Consider the following 17,701-nt stretch of genomic DNA (forward strand, 5'->3'; position numbering starts at 1 on the left):
TACTGATTTGATGCCATTCTTTACCAGTCGAGCCACGCCACCCGCTCTGCCTACCTTCCTATCCCTGCGATATAACATCTAACTTTGGACATTCAGCACCCAACTGCAACCGTCCTTCAGCCACAATTCATTGGTGGCTACAACATCGTACCTGGCAATCTGTAATAGTGCAACAAGATCATCCACCTTATTTCTTATACTACGCACATTTAGATACAACACCTTGTGCACCGTAATTGCTATCCTTTCTGATTCTGCATCCTTAATGTTTTGATACTCAGTCTGTTGACTGCAACTAAGTCCCATCACCTGCCTACCCTTCTTGACAGGCTGATGGCACCTTATCTTTACTTTTTTACCATCTGTACTGTACTGAAACCCTCCATTCCTGTTCCCACCCCTCCTGCCAAGTTAGTTCAAACCCTCCCCAACAGCTCTAACAAACCTGCCCAAAAGAATATTGGTCCCTCTTGGTTCAGGTGCAACCCGTCACTTTTGAACTGGTTATACCTCCCCCAGAAGAGATCCCAGTGATCCAGGAACCTGAAGCCCTGCCCCCTGCACTAGCTTCTCAATCATGCATTTATCTGCCAGATCATCCTGTTTCTACCCTCAGTGGCATGTGGCACAGACAAAAATCTGGAAATTACTACCCGGGAGGTTCTGCTTCTACCTAGCTCTGTAAATTCTCTTTTTAGGACCTCATTGCTTTTCCTTCCTATGTCATTGATTCCAATATGTACCAAATTTGTAGATGGAGTTAGCACACAGCCTGGTCACACTGTTGTGAGTGTATAAGGAGCAGAAAAGGGGGCTGGAGATATACCCTTGTGGGGCACCAGCGTTGAGAGGTGTTGCTTCCTGTCCTTGCAGATTGTGGTCTGTCAGGAAGACAACGATCCAGTTGCAAAGGGAAATGTTGACTTCCCAGGTGTAGGAGTTTGGATATGAGTTTGCTTAGACTTATAGTATTGAAGTAGAGCTGCAGTCAGTGAACAATAATCTGAGTAGTGTGTGTAGGGCCAGAAAGATGAAGTCTGCCATTGAAGTCTGTTAAAGGTGGATGAATTGCATTATGTGTGGAGGTTGTCTGAGGAGGCTGGAGCAATACATACTATAAAGGCCTCTTAAAGCACTTCATAATGGGAGATGTCAGAGCAACCGGTGTAGTCATTAAGGCACCTTACTTTCTTCAAATTCAATGATTTCAGTTAGCCAACCTTTCCAAATCATATATGGTTTTGGAGTGATCTGATGAAAACATGTGATCCTAAAATGTTAACTGCTTTTCTCTTTCAAGATGTTACCTCACTTCAAAGTTGAAAGTAAATTTATTATCAAAGTACACTTGCGTCACCATATACAACCCTGTGATTCATTTTCTTGTTAGCATACTTAATAAATGCAATAACCATATTAGAATCAATGAAACATCACACCAACAGGGTAGACAACCAGTGTGCGAAAGACAAAAACTGCAAATTCAAAAAGAAAGAAAAAAAAGAAATAATAATAAATAAATAAGCAATAAATATCAAGAACATGAGATGAAGAGTCCTTGAAAATGAGTCTATAGGTTGTGGGAATAGTTCAGTGATGAGGCAAGTGAAGTTATTCCCTCTGCTTGAGGAGCCTGATGATTGAGGGTTAATTGTTCCTGTGTGAGTCCTGAGGTTTCTGTACCTTTTTCCTGATGGCACAGTGAGAAGAACGCATGACCTGCGTGGTGGGTCCCTGATGATGATGTGCTCAGTGGGGACTGTAATAGACTGGGCCGTATCCACTACTTTTTCTGTTCAAGGACATTGGTGTTTCTATACCAGACTGTGATGCAGCCAGTCAATATACTCTCCACCACTCATCTATAGAAGTTTATCAATGTCTTAGATGTCATGCCAAATCTTTGCAAACTCCTAATGAAGTGGCGCTGATTTGATTCCTTCGTAACTGCAGTTGTGTGCTGGGCCCAGGACAGGCCCTCCAAAATAATAACACCAAGGAATTTAAAGTTGCTGACCCTCTCCACCTCTGATCCCGTCGATGAAGACTGGCTCATGGACCTCTGGTTTCCTCTTCCTGAAGTCACTAATAGCTCCTTGGTCTTGCTGACATTATGAGGTTGTTGTTATGGCACCACTCATCCAGATTTTCATTCTCCCTCCTATATGCTGATTTGTTTTTTTTTCATTTTTCAATCTTTTTATTAATTTTCAAATAAAGAATATACAAATCAGAGGAGGAGTTTAACAAACAGATAATACAAAAGACATATAAACAGCAATAAAAAAACAAAGTATATATTGTCAAGATCAGATAGGTAAAATGTTACGCTGTTATATATACAATATAATAAAAAAAACAAAAAAAACTACAACTCCTGATAGCAACCATGAAAAAAAGATTGGAAATTTGATTTGATAAAGGGGAAAAAAGCCCACTAACTAAACTAAAACAAAAAAAGGAGAAAAGAAAAGAAAGAAAAAGAAAGATTGGGCAGTCCAATTGAGGATAAAATTAGAAAAAAGAGAAAGAGGAAAAGAAAACATCCTTCCAGTCATCTCCGAACCTTCACGGATAAGGATTTTCCCAAAAGAGAATAAAAATAAATAAATAAATAAATAAATAAACATTAAATCGTGAAAATATTGAAGAAAGGGTCGCCAGACTTGTTCAAAATTAAAGGATGTATCAAATGTCCGGCTTCTAATTTTCTCCAAGCTTAGATATGACATAATGGAGGAGAGCCAATAAAAAACAGTAGGTGGGTTAGATTCTTTCCAGTACAGCAAGATAGCTCTCCTAGCCAGTAAAGTTGAAAAGGCTATCCCATGTTGAGCGAAAGCAGACACTTTGCTTGCTTCCTCTGGAATAATCCCAAAAATTGCTGTAAGTGAATTGGGTTGAACATCCACATCTACTACTTTAGATAATATTGCAAACACATCCCTCCAAAAATTGTTTAAGCTTACACATGACCAAAACATATGAGTTAGAGTAGCCACTTCTGCGTTAAATCTGTCACAAATAGGGCTTATATTAGGAAAAATATGCACCAATTTATCTTTGGACATATAGGCCCTGTGTACTGTCTTAAACTGAATTAAGGTATGGCGTGCGCAGATAGGTGAATTATTGACTAGATAATAAATTTTACTCCATTGATTATCTGAAAGTGAATGTTGAAGTTCAACTTCCCAGATGCGTTGAACCCTATCATTAGGCGACATGCAAACATTCATTAACTGTTTATAAATGATAGCTATTAATCATTTTTGAAAAGGTTTAAGCTGAAAAATAACATAAGCCAAATTTAAAGAACAGGTCAGGGGGTAATTCAGTAAAAAAATCACGTAAAATATTCCAAACCTGTAAGTATCTGAAAAAATGTGCATTAGAGATATCATATTTATCCATTAACTGCGAAAAGGACATTTAACAGTCCTGTAAAAACAGATCTAAAAAAGTTTTTATTCCCTTAATTTTCCATGTTAAGAAAGCCTTATCCAAAGTTGATCGTTTAAAAAAGAAATTAGAATAAATATTACTGGAAAGTAGAAAATCATTTAATTCAAAAAATCTACAAAACTGAAACCAAATTTTTAAAGTATGTTTAGCAATAGGGTTGAGAGCTTGTCTACCTATTCTGGAGAGCAAAAACGGAAGAGGAGCTCCTAATAAAAAAGCTAACGAAAGCCCCGTTACTGAATTTTCCTCCAACTGTAACCATGAAGGGCAATCTTGGTCATCTATATCGTAAATCCAAAAAGTAATATAACGAATATTAATTGCCCAATAATAAAATCTAAAGTTTGGTAAAACTAGTCCTCCATCTTTTTTTGGTTTTTGCAATAAAAGTTTATTCACTCTAGAACTTTTATTATTACAAACATAAGACAAAATAAGAGAATCTATTTTATCAAAAAATGTTTTTGGAACAAAACAGGGAACTGCTTGAAATATATATAAAAATTTCGGTAGAATAACCATTTTTATAGCATTTATTCGACCTATCAATGACATCGACATAGGCGACCATTTAGAAAGCGCCTGTTGAGTATATTCAACTGAAGGGGAGAAATTATACCTATGTAGGTCTTTAAAATTGTTAGTAATTTTGATACCAAGGTAAGTGAAATGGTTTTTGGCAATATTAAAAAGGTATTTGATAATAATAATCAGAATAATTATTAATAGGAAATAATTCACTTTTATGTAAATTAAGTTTATATCCAGAAAAAATACCAAATTCTGTAAATATAGATAACATAAAAGGAATAGATTTCCTAGGATTTGAAATGTAAACTAATAAATCATCCGTGTATAATGATACCTTATGTATTTTATCCCCTCTCTTAATACCCTGCATAGAATTAGAATCCTTAAGAGCAATAGCAAGTGGTTCTAAAGCCAAATTAAATAATAAAGGACTAAGGGGACAACGCTGATGGGTACCTCTATATAATCTAAAATAAGGAGACTTTTGGTTATTAGCTATAACCGCAGCTACCGGGGCCTGATAAATCAATTTAATCCAGGAAATAAATCCTGGACCAAAATTAAACCTCTTCAAAACCTGAAATAGATAAGGCCACTCCACCCTATCAAAGGCTTTCTCTGCATCCAAAGATACAATACATTCAGATTCTTTGGCTGAGGGGGAATAAATGATATTTAACAATCTTTGAATATTAAAATGTGAGTGCCTATTTTTGATAAAGCCTATTTGATCGTTTGAGATAACATTAGGCAAGATATTCTCAAGCCTATTTGCTAAAATCTTAGAGAGGATTTTAAAATCTACATTCAATAAAGAAATAGGTCTATAGGATACACATTCCAGTGGGTCTTTTCCTTTTTCTGGAATCAATGAGATTAGTGCCTCATAAAAAGTTTTAGGAAGGTTCCCAGAGGATATAGAATCGGTAAACGTTTGATGAAGATGTGGTATAAGCAGCTGATTTGTTAACACGTTTGATTTGGTTAACGACAATGGTGTCGTCAACAAATAATAAAGGTGCTGAAGCTATGCTCAGCCACACAGTCGTAAGTGTAAAGTAAGTAGAGCACACAACTTTTTGGCACACCTGTGCTGATGGAGATTGGTATTGCCAATCCAAACTGACTGGGGTCTGCAAGTGAGGAAATCGAAGGAGTGCTCTTTACATTTTATGTTATTACTTCAATTTCTGACACTTGTAGCGTTGTTCTTCTACAATGTTTTTAATCTCATAGTTCCAGCATTGACTTCTCCCTCTTCTCTCTTCCTTTTTTGTTCATTTATCTCCTTAAGTTTGCATTTCCACCAAACTGATTAACTTCAATTACACAGGCTGCATCATCCTCCCTGAGCTAGCATTGCCACTACCACACATCATTCAGGCTCTCTTGGTCTCTACCCTATTATAGATATTTCTGCTGGCCTATCTACCCTTCTCCGTTCCCTTAAAATTAATACTTGTTTAATTTTTAATTTTCCTTAGTTCAATGAAAAATCATTAACTCAAAATATTATTGTTTCTCTCCACCTACCTGTTGGGTATTTTTAACTGTCTATTTTTATTGCATATTTACATCTCTTTTTCAAGGTTTGCTTTGCATAGAATTGCTCAATCATACGCTGTTTTTTTGAATAGCATTCTCACTATATCTACCTGTCTTTTAATCTCTGTCAAATTTTAAGGAAGATACCACTCCATAACCACTATAAATCTTCTTAAATGTTCCACTGCTCTCATTCTCAATTTTCTTCCAGAGTATTCAGTGATCAATGAAGTACTTGTTTTGTAATACATATTTTATTATTTATCTCTTCTCAGATTTGATCTGAGCAGCACAGTTAAGTGAAGTGAAGTGTAAATGTGACTGCTACTGTAATATGACTGTACCTCCTTCATTTTTCCATTTTCTTCTAACATGAAAAACAGAATACTTAAGCATTTTTCACTATTCATGTTGGTGGTTTTACAATGCTTGAATTTATTTCTAGAGCTGTGAACATTCATACTGAATTGCCATAATTCTCTTACATTTTGAATAAGTGAATATCTTATTTCCTTCCCCAGTTCTGTCATTCTTCTGTCTAATTCCCAAGCATGTTGCATTTCCTGTACTACTTGGTCAATGCTGTCATCATTGAAGGTTAGCTATTCTCCACAGCCTTAATGATGTAGATTCTCCTACACTGCTTCATTTATCTTTAAAGATTATTTGCTATTAGTTGAAAATTATTGATGTAGAGCCCACATATATCTCTCCCCAGTTTGCTGTTTTTAAAGACCATCATACTCTATTTTGAAGCATGACATGCTTATTCCTCACCAGCTATTATCCTTGGTTAAAAACCTTGGAGACATAAGAATAATTGGGATTTCAAGCATAGAAAAGGATAGGTTATCCACTACTTGCCTTTTTTCCTGTGCCACCACTTTTTCCCTTGGATAATGATTTATTTCATGGTGCCATACTGCTGCTTGTGATTTTCTTTGTGAGTCTCTATCCCTTTTCATAGATCTCTATTATTGCAGGTCAGTTAGAGAAATTCCAGGAACTATGTATATTGTTATCACCCAACATGTTCTTGAAGAGAATGGTCACCCAGCTTCTGCACCAGCTATTTTCTTTATAGCAGTCACTGCTACTTCTTGTGTTTCTGTAGCTTAAGTCAATTACAATAACTTTTTTTTGTACATAGAGGTAAATATTGCTGGCAACACTAGCATATATTGTCCATTCCTAATTGCATTTACAAATCAATCAGACTAGTAGGTCTGTGATACATATAGACTTCACCAGGCCATGTCCCCAAAGACCCACACCAATTTTTACTAATACCCCATAGAAAGCATACTATCCAGACACATCAAACTTGGTACAGCCACTGCTCTGGCCAAGACTGAAGAAATTTCAGAGTTGTGAATACAACCCTGTCTATCATGAAAACCAACCACCTCTTTGTTGATTCTGTCTGTATTTTCCACTGCCTTGGGAAAGCAGCCTCCACCTCAGTCATTTTCTTTTGTCTCTCCCTTTCATTGGGCAGAAGATTGGCAGAGAACACAACACATACCACCAGACTTAATGACTACTTCGATCCCACAGTTATAAGTCTCTTGAATGGACCTTATACGATAAAGATGAGCTGTTAATCATCCTGGCCCTTACATCTTATTTGTACTGAGAATTTATGCTATAAGCTATGGTTTGAAATTTATGATATAAAATCTTTTCAGTTTATAGAGAACAGACTTTTTCTTCCTATTAATGTGGGATAGATTTACAATTAATGCTCAGATGATTTAACTCTTCACTATGTCTATAATAACATTAGAAGTCTTTAACAAATCTTTAAAAAAATCACATGCACAAGAGTACCAACAATCCACTACTTTTTGCAACTTATTACAACAACCAACAACTTTAAGTTGTTAGTAAATATGGTTTTATGGTATTAATATACAAAGCTAGAGACATATATTCCTGTAAGGAATTTGTCAGTTCTTCCTGTGACTATGTGGGTTTCCTCCGGATGCTCACATTCCAAATGACATATGGATTAGGTTTAGAAAGTTGTGGACATGCTATGTTGGCACCACAGGCATGGCAACAGATGCAGACTGCCGCCAGCACATCCTTGGACTGTGTTGGTCATTGAAGCAAAAAACTTATTTCACTGTATATTTTGCTGCACAGGTGACAAATAAAATTTCTCTGTAGATGAAACTAAAATTACTATTTTATAAATATCATGTTTTGCATGTTAAATATAAAGGTTGCCATAAATATTAAGATAAATATGTAATACTTTAGTAGGAAGAAATTTTAAGGGTAAGAATCTAATGGAAATCAAATTAATGATAAACTGATGTTGCCTTTTATTATTTATTGTATTTATGAATTATCTATATATAAAGTGATTCCAAAGTATTTGTGTTAGTTTCTAAAGGAGCAACAAAAAGAGCTTTCAGGAGACTAATACACTTTTTAAAAAATTCCTAGCATGGTTACTACAGCAGAACGGTGGTTTTAAGACTCCTTGAAAATAAGTACAAGTCTTTGGTAAGTGTTCTAGAGTTAAGAACTGGATTTATTCCCATATCTTTTATATAACATGGCTGTGCTAATAATGACTGCAGTTATATCTTCCTCTTTTTCAGTATTGTTAATTTGTTATATATTGAACTTATACACCAAATAGGATTAATGTTATATTTATTGAATTTGTGCACCAAACAGCACAAAAGGATATATTAATAAACAAGGAAATAAAACTAATTAAATTATTCCATTGAATTATATTGAGAGATGGAAGAGCTACCAGAAACAGACATTCTGGGTTTTCTCTGTTGGTCTTATTTTTAATAATAGAAGCCAAGATCAAAATATACATCCAATAAATTTGTACAATTGTATTCCAACAACTAAGTCTGTGGTAGGATGACCATACCTGTAGTTCTACTATTACTCGAAACTGTGTCTTTTATATTTTTATAGAGCATGTTAAAATGAGAGATTTGTACTTTCATGATGTGATGTGGATGGTTGTGAGAAACTGGAAGGAAACATGGAGCTGGTCTGGAAAGAGCAGAAATAGAATGAAGGATATAGAGATTTAATCTGTGAAGAAGTAACTTTCAGTTTTGCAATCTAGATTTTTTTTTCCTGTTAATATTGTGCTTTCATCATTATCAGTAGTACTCAATTTCTGGTTGAAAGGAATGGAGAGCAGTATTGATGGCATTGGAGAAATTGGAGAAACTTTATGAAAAAGTAAAAGAAAATATTTCAGGATGTTGTATTAGTATCTGAAACCTGAAGGTGAAGTGGCAAGGGGCCATAGTATATTTTCAAAGCCTGAGGATAAAATGGGAATGTATCAGTGGACTAAATGTTGATCCTTAGTTGGAGGATATTCTTCTGTAGAGGATATAAGGAGTGAAAGGAAATGTTAATAGTTCTACCATGTTTTAAAACCTTCAAATTGTTCATGGTTCCACAACTTTTAGTCTAACATTAGGAATTGAGAAGGAGAGTGAAAAAAAAAAATGGAAAAGCAAAACCAAGCCATTTTGAATGGAATCTGTGGCTGGAACAGGAAGAGGTTTGATTCCCAAGACAAACTAGTGTTTCAGAACTCTACAGGACTAGAGCTACAGATTTGAAACAGGATCAAATCAACTTTGAGGCCAAGAGCCACTACCGGTTGCTGGGACTGCTGAGAAATTAAATGGGAATTTGTATCTGAAACCATAGTATGGTTTTTGAAAGATGTGGTTCCTTGGCAGGGTTACATCAGCCTCACAGTGCACTTGTGGTGTTTGCTTGTTTTATAATGAAGACTGACCTGACTGCAGGCATGAGGACGTAAAAATGTCAGGCTGAGATAGGCAAACTTGAAAAATCAATCAATCCTAAAAAAGGGACTAAAAGAGGCATGAGGCAAGATGGCAGCACAGCACTGAGCGCTGACATATAACCCTCCTTTTTCACGTTCTTTAGGGCTCACAGATGGTCTTAATACGTTTGAGTTGGAGAAAGATCTAATTAAAGACATGACCTCAGAAAAAGATCCAAATTCAACCAAGAAACAAGATACTAGCAGATGACACCAAGCTAGCAATTCATCCGAGGAAATAGCTATGCTAATTACGCAAACAATGGCAACGGAGATGAAATCGCTGCAGAAAACGGTAACCCACTTGCTAAAGAAGTTGCTGGAGAAGGCTCTTGACCCCATACAGAAGCATATGGCAGAGAATGGCAACATTCTTCGGTTATTAAAGGAGCAAGCGGACATTCACTCTAAAAAAATTAGCACGGTCTTCAACAAAATAGACAACATTCAGGTTAGCTTATGCAAGATTGAGAAAGATACTAGCTCCAGTCTCTCTGAGGTGACTAAGATACGGAAGAAGTTAAACGACTTGGAGTCTTGGTCCAGAAGAAAGAATGTGCGGCTGGTTAACTTACCGACAGGCACTGAGGGCGACAATCCGAGAGGCTACCTCCAGGAGATGCTGCCTAATTGGATACAGTGCTCAAGAACTCCCACAGCACTCCACTGGAGATCGATAGTGCACGTAGGATCTTTTCCAACAATACCTCAAGACCACAGAGCATGGTCTTTAGGCTTCTGCGGTACACTGACCAGCAGGCTATCCTGGAGGGCGTGAGGAAAGCCAAACCTACTCTCCCTGATGGCACCCAGCTGCAATTCTTCACCAACTACAGCCCTGGCATGATGCAGGAAATGAAGGGATACAAGGAGATTCGCGCTAAGCTTCAACAGAAGGGGATCGACTCATTCCTCATATACCCGGTGATTTTGAGAGTGAATATCAAGGACATGAAGATGTCATTTAACTTGGCAGAGGGAGTGAAAGAAGCCCTGAAATCATCGGGTGCTGGGAGATATGGAAGAAGACCCTGGGCAAAGTCCACACACCCCTCAGGAGGAGATGGAACTGCATTCAGAGCTCAGATCAGCCTGTTTGTGCAATCTAACAGGCATGGGCAAGTTAATGTCATAGGCGTGAAGTTTTCTGGTTATTCTTTTATTGGAAAGTCATTCGATGCACTCTTGTATTTAGTTTATTAAGGGGCCAGTTTGTTTCTGACTATTGCAGGTCAGTTTTAAGGCAATGGCTCAGTTAACTTGTTAATACGTGGTAATGTGATAGAAGTCCGCCTAGAATATACATTTTATCTTTTACTTTCTAAGGTGATATTCAACACACCCAAATGTCACACTTCATCAAGAATGAAGCTGAAAAACAGCAGTTTGTTCTGAATGACTTCGGTGGTACATGTTCATTTCAGGTTATGTCTCCAGTAGACTTGTTTATGTTCCTGGGCATGAGATAAGACGTCACTGGCGTCATCGCTAAACAAAGGTCTGTTAAAGCAACAGTCTCATGTAAGAGAACTGTTGGGGTCTTGATTATGTGTTATACTATATTTGAGATGGGAATGGTTTTAATTATATAAGTTAATGGGTGTAACTAGGTTTTTTTTCCCTGTCTCTTTGATATGATTGTCTATGAGAATTGATTTGCCTTTCTAATGTGTTGGTGCTAGAGGGGGGCGGTTAATGTTCAGTGTCTGACATTGTTAAGTGACACTCACAGATGTTACAAAATAAAGGGTTGAATGGGAGGGGTGATGGGAAGGAGGGTGGGAAGGGGTTAATTCCGGGCTCCACCACCAACTTACAACAGCAGATCCAGGGGAAGATGAGCAATACAGATAAATTAAAAAATCTTACTATTGTATCATTTAATGTTGGAGGATTAAACTCTCCCTACAAGCGTTAAAAGGTTTGTCCCTTTTTTAGATTTCTTATGCACTTACCTGGAATTATCATCAGCAAGAGTAAATGATGCACGACCAAACACAATCTTAATGTGCACAAATTTGATACCTAACTTAAAAGATCTTTGTTAAAATAGGAAAGCTCTGTTTGTGTATGCACTACTATTCAGTTGGTTGGTGGAGGGGGAAGGGGGTGGGGATGAGGGTTGAGGGGTGGCTGGGTTAAACAGTCAGAATGTAATTGGCAGCTGATTGTATTGAATGGTATGTTGGTATTTCAATAAAAATTAGTGATTAAAAAAATCAATTGATCCTGAGGCTGCAAAGATGTATTAGCCATTTGTGAAGGGTATATTGTTTGCGTCTGGCAAAGGGTAGGGAATGTTTTTTGGAAAATATTTCTATTATTTCTGCAAGCATTCATAGGCAAGGTAGCTGTGGTGTGAGTAAATTCATTTATATGCAATCCATATGATGTAATTAAGAAGAGTACTGGCAGATATGATAAATATCAGTTGATACACCATACATTTTAGTTATATTAAGATGTATTGTAAAATATTGATATACAATGAAGTTTTCCAATTTGTCTTTTAAATGCTTGAGGCAGAGTATGGACTTCCTTTTGCAGTGCATTGTTATTCATATAGATATCCATTTTACCTCTTACAAATCATAATACCCTGAAATATCAACTCTTAAAAATGTGTGCATAATACTGCCTTTAAAATGTTTACTGGATACCTCTGTGAGATATGAAAAATATCTCTTTAATCTGGAAAAATGCTAGCAGTTATGAAATGTGGTTTTACTTGGTTTTATAATTTTGTTCACAATTGGATTAAAATGTACCTAATCTCACCATTATTATGGTATATGTATTGTGATAGAATATTCAGTGTTGAATGGGGAAGATGAAATAGAAAATTTAAAACTTCTCTTTGTTTTCTGTAGATAACTGCATCTGTCCAGCAATGCTTGAATTATTTTGATTCGAGGAATTTAGAGGATGATGCAACTGACAATTTATGTGTAATGCTTTATCACATGAGTAAGTAACTTTGATAGTTATAATTATACTGTACATTTAAAACAATGCACCAAAAAGGATTTACTCTATGTTTACATTTGTTTTATATTTAATGTCATGACCTAAAACAAAAGCTGGCAAAATATTTTTTTTTATTTTGACAGTACTTTTTTGTTGGGCTGATTCCCCTTGAGAAAATTAATTCCCCTTCTTTGTGCACCAAGTGTTTTAGAAAGTTCTAATTCTTCATTTTTGTCTCAAGACGGTGGTCAAAGAACGTACTATACAGGACATGAATTACAATACATTTGCTTCGTACATTTGCTGTGTCTTCTGGGAAGATTGTTGATGTACACTCGTGGTAGAAAACTATTTCCGATAAAAGTAAAAACCAGAGAAGGTAACTAATATACAAATATTCAAATGAATATTGCATTGTATGTACTGTTTCTCTAAATTTCTAAATTCCTTGTAGTTTATTATCTAGTTTCAATATTCCATTCCTATTACAAGATCCATGGTAGTTTGTTTGGCATAATTCTGTATCAACTTTATCTCCTCTATCTCGGTTCCAAATTCCCTACACTTAAATATACAGGACGTTAAAAGTTGAGATAGAAACTTCAGGGAGACCTTAAGTCCAGAAAAATCTGAGAGCACTTTGTCACCAGGTTAAGACTATTTTCAATGATTTCTATTATTTATTTCCCTGTGTTCTTAGATATCATAACATTGGCCTTATTCAAGTTTTGTCTTTCATATCTTTATTTGTTTCATGATGTTTTCTCTTGTTTCACTGAGGTGATATATTAAAACAAGCAATAATGATTCAATAGTCCTTCTTTATGTTTACTTATTTTCTTCATCTTATTAATTCTGTTACCACATTAGCCCATCTCCAATCTGATTTGAGTCTGTAAGATTCAAAATTCAAGATTGCTTTATGTCATTTCTAATACCCAAGTGTAATGGAGAATGAAATAATTGATCTGACGCAACTCAAAAAAGCAACATAAGATAAAGAACACAATAATACAAAAATAAATATAAATACATAAGTATACATAGATTGATTTTATGTCCATAAGGTGATGTTAGGCACAGGAGAGTCTGTATATAAAGTGACTGACTGAAAATTATAAAGTGGTAGTGGTGGTGGAGGTATGGAGAGGTTAGTAGCGGGTGGAGGTGTTAATCAGTCATATTGCTTGGGGAAAGTAGCTGTTTTTGAGTCTGGTGGTCCTGGCATGGATACTATGTTACCTACTCCCTGATGGGAGTGGGATATACAGTCCATGAGCAGGCTGGGTGGGATCCTTCATGATGTTACAGGCCGTTTTCTGATACCTTTTTGTACATTTGTCCTTAATGCTGGTAGACTGATTCTGGTGATGCCTTGGGTATTTAGACTGCCTGTTGTAGACCTTTCCTGTCCATTGTAGTGCAGTTTCTATACCATGCAGTGATCCAACATGTTAGGATGCTCTCCACTGCACATCTGTAGAATGACGTGAGTATAGATGTGCAAAGTCCAGCTCTCTTCATAATTATCTCCTTTGTTTACAAATCTTCTGCTGTATATATTTATCTATTGTTTTTGTATCTGGAAAATGTGGAATTTATTTTCTCTGTAGCATTCCAAAGAAATAAGTATCTTGTTTGGTTCTTATTCTGTATAAAAGTTGACTTTACAGATGTCGTTTTTGCAGATTTTTGGGCTTTAATAAAATGCACGAGATTACCTAAAATCAGTCATGGTAGGCATACATGTCTGCAGATCTGTCTTGAAAGAAATATGGATTGATATACCATAGCAACTCTATTCACCAGCTTGCATCTTTTCCATACTAAGAGAAGATTTGCTGTCAAGGCATGAATACAGAGTCATGTCAGTATCAGTAAACACTTGTTCTGTGATCCTGCCCAAAATTTATTTATTTATTTAATGATCTGGCACAGATAGGGCACAGTAATCTGTAAGAAGTAAAAGACAGTAATATGAAAGCACTTTTATCTGTACAAAGCACTTGAGTTTAATCTGAGTGTTATTATATGTGATGTTTAAGAATCTGATGTGAAGATATCTTTCAGCAATGGCATGCAGCCATTCTTCCAAATATGTTCATTCTTCTTCAGCCTAAAACAAATATATTTTGTCATCTTAGTCCTCTATTCTTAATTGGCTGGATTGAAAAAAGTACTAGAGAAAAAGAAAAGGTCTGAGGGGAATAATAAATAAGATTTTATAACCAGCTCAGTAATTTGTTGAAATAAGTGAAGCTTTGATATAGATCTTGATGAAAATATATTTTATATTATTTCAAATTAAGATCATTTTAATTGTCAGCAAATAATGATTGCATAATGGATGTTAATAATGTGAAATGTCTTGGTTAGGTTTTAATTTTTTTTCTTTTGCGCTTGCACCTTCTTTTGGGGTATCAACATGATATGATCAACTGATTAAGGAGTTCAATTTGGTATTCTGATATACTATCAGAATGTAGAAGTGGGATATCAGAAGAGAAATAGATGAAGAGGTAGACTATACTTGCTCTAGACTAGCTTGTTGGGTAAAGCAGTTGATGTGGATGAATTGGGTCAAAGGGCCTGTTGTATAATATGACTCTAACCTACCCGTTGAGTCGTCAACCATTCAAAAATTTTGACTCGCCTTATATTTAGATCATTCTTCTACCCAATCTCTTTTGCAAGAAGGTTTCAATAAAGGATTGGAGACAATTGTTTCAATTATGCAGCTGGAACTACTCACCTTGGAGTTCAGCAATAGTGGTGCTAGGCACAATGTGCAAGCACTATCCTGAAGCATATCCGACGTTCTTTGACAGAATGCCTAACTGTGTTTGTTAGCTATAAATGTTAGCTATAAATTGATTTTAATGGCATTGATATTTTAAGCCAGTTAAAATGAAAATAAATATTAGAAATTTTCTTATCTTACTTCTTCATTCAAAAACTGAAAGGTTTTAGATCTTGTACCTGGAAAGAATGTAATTTTGTGGAATCCCACTGAGCCAGGGTATTGCTGTTGGATTTGATATGCAGTTCTCCATCTGAGTGAACTGACTGACTCACTGACTCTGTATGACCTAATTTGGTCTTTAAGACTTCCAGATGTATGCCCGTGATTCCCTGCCCATACTTCAATTCTTCAGCAACACATTGATCCGCTACCTCATTCTATTCCTATCCTCATTGTCACATGGCACAGGCAGCAATCCCAAGATTACTGTCCTTGAGGTCCTGTTTCCCATCTTCCTTCCTAACTTGCTTTTTCTACCTAGGTCATTGTTACCAAAATGTATTCCGACTTCTGACTGGTCACCCTCCCTTTTCAGGAATTGTGAATGTGTTCAGAAACATCGTGGACCCTGGCACCTGGGAGGCAAACTACCATCTGTGTTTCCTTTTCTCATCCCCTATTACTATTGCCATTCTCTTCAGTTTCCTGCCCTTCTAAGCCATAGGGCCAGACTCTGTCAGAGGCACAGCTGCTATTGCTTCCCCCAGGTAGGTCCCCAGAGAGGGACAGCCACAGGGGTATTCTCCACTATTTGACGTTCTCTCTTCCCTTTCTTGACATTTATCTGTCTCTTGTAGCCTTGAGGTGACTACCTCCATGTAGCTCCTGTCTATCATCACTTTACTTTCCCTAACAAGCCGAAGGTCATCAAGCTACAGCTCCAGTTCCCTAACATGGTCTCTTCGGAGCTGCATCTCGAAGCACCTGCTGCAGATGCAGCCACCGGAAGGCTGTTAGTCTGGAAATCCCACATCTGACACCTGGAACAGAATACTGGCTCTGCAGGCATACCCCCTAGTCTCTCAAGAGTTAACCAGAAAAAAGAAATAAGGAATGAATTTACCTGCCCTCCACCTGTTCTCACCAAAGCCTTGTTGAGCCAAAGCTTTGCTATTTCTAACTATGGCTACTCCGACCAAGACTGCTCCTATGGTGAGTGCTCCACTAGCCAGTACCTCTCTAGTATTGAGTCCATGACATAACTGGAGTATCTATTGTTGCAGTTTTAACAGCTGAATGTCTGCAGTTTTGATTTAAATCATTGACAATAGTCTGCGATCTGGCTCATTATTTTCAGTTAATGACTTTGCAACAGAGTTATATAAATCAAAGAAGTAACAAGTTTTCAGATGCATGGACTGTAAGAGGATAGAGCAAAGGGAATGTCTGTAGTAGAGGAAGAGTGACAGAGGGATGAGAATGCTAGATGAAAGGAATGGTAATAGAACAGATTAATAGGAGAAAACCAGAGTTGAATTCCAGAGGTGATGTATGTCTGATTGCCTTTGATACTTAGCTGAATCTGGCATTAAAAGGCTTAATAAAACCAAAGTGGAAAATGTTTTTATTTAATTCATAATAGAATAAGGAATAAAGTAGGGTCAATTATTCAAATAAACTCATTACGATAGAATAAATTATTTTCTTATATAATCTAGAATCAGTATCTCTGATGGACTTGTTAGTTCTGTTGATCCGTATGATGTACCAGCACCCAGACCCAGCACAGAATGGAAATGTTACACAAACAGGTAATAATCAACTACAATGTTTTCTTTGCAAAGCATTCTTAATAATGGAAAAAAATTAATGCAACTAAAACTTACTAGAAAATGCTAGAAATCTACATAAGGTTCTAGCAATATTTGAAGAGTGAAGACATTGATGTTTGTCAAACCTTTGCTAGAGTTGATAGTCTACATTTTTACTTTTCAAAGGTCCAATTTAATATCAGAGAAATGTATACAATAAACATCCTGAAATGCTTTTTCTTCACAACCATCCACAAAAACAGAGAAATGCCCCAAAGAATGAATGACAGTTTAACGTTAGAACCCCAAAGTCCCTCCCCAGCTTCCCTCCCTCCCATGCGTAAGCGGCAGCAAGCAACGATCCCCCCTCCTCCCACCGGCAAAAAAAGCAACGGCATCCGGCACTGAGCACTTAAGCATGAGCAAAGTAATAGCAAAGACACAGACCTGCAGTTATCCCAAAGGTTTCACATTTCCCCCGGTGTACGGCATACCACAGGCTCTCTCTCTCTCTCGCTCTCCCCCTAATAAGGGAGAAGGAATTGTCTCCGCTTTCCCAGTGAGCAGGGAGACATAACAAACAACATCGCTGGTTTATGATGTGAAAAGCCCATTATGTCGTTTTTATCTAGCTCCGAATACCCCGACTCCCCCTGACACCGACTCTCAATCTGCCCATCTCTAGAGCCCCGAGATCCTAGGCTTCCAAATCCGAACCGGACTCTTAGGCCAAGCCCTTGGTGTGCCGAACAACAACGGTCAGTTATGAAACCCCGAGAGCAGATCCCA

At 36.8% G+C, this 17,701-nt stretch overlaps 1 protein-coding gene across 3 annotated transcripts in view; it reads left to right on the forward strand.

Annotated features, from left to right (window-relative positions):
• tbc1d32 (TBC1 domain family, member 32) overlaps positions 1 to 17,701 on the forward strand; it is a 220,380-nt gene that overhangs the window by 80,580 nt on the left and 122,099 nt on the right. For 2 of the 3 annotated variants that reach the window (XM_073057379.1, XM_073057380.1), the window contains exons 11-14: positions 7,996 to 8,055; positions 12,262 to 12,358; positions 12,600 to 12,737; positions 16,820 to 16,912. In XM_073057379.1, coding sequence (XP_072913480.1) covers positions 7,996 to 8,055; positions 12,262 to 12,358; positions 12,600 to 12,737; positions 16,820 to 16,912 — 388 coding nt within the window. The remainder of the gene's footprint in view (positions 1 to 7,995; positions 8,056 to 12,261; positions 12,359 to 12,599; positions 12,738 to 16,819; positions 16,913 to 17,701) is intronic. The other variant, XM_073057381.1, reaches the window with a different exon arrangement.

Source organism: Hemitrygon akajei, chromosome 9 (genome assembly GCF_048418815.1).
Source record: "Hemitrygon akajei chromosome 9, sHemAka1.3, whole genome shotgun sequence".
Lineage (NCBI taxonomy): Eukaryota > Metazoa > Chordata > Chondrichthyes > Myliobatiformes > Dasyatidae > Hemitrygon > Hemitrygon akajei.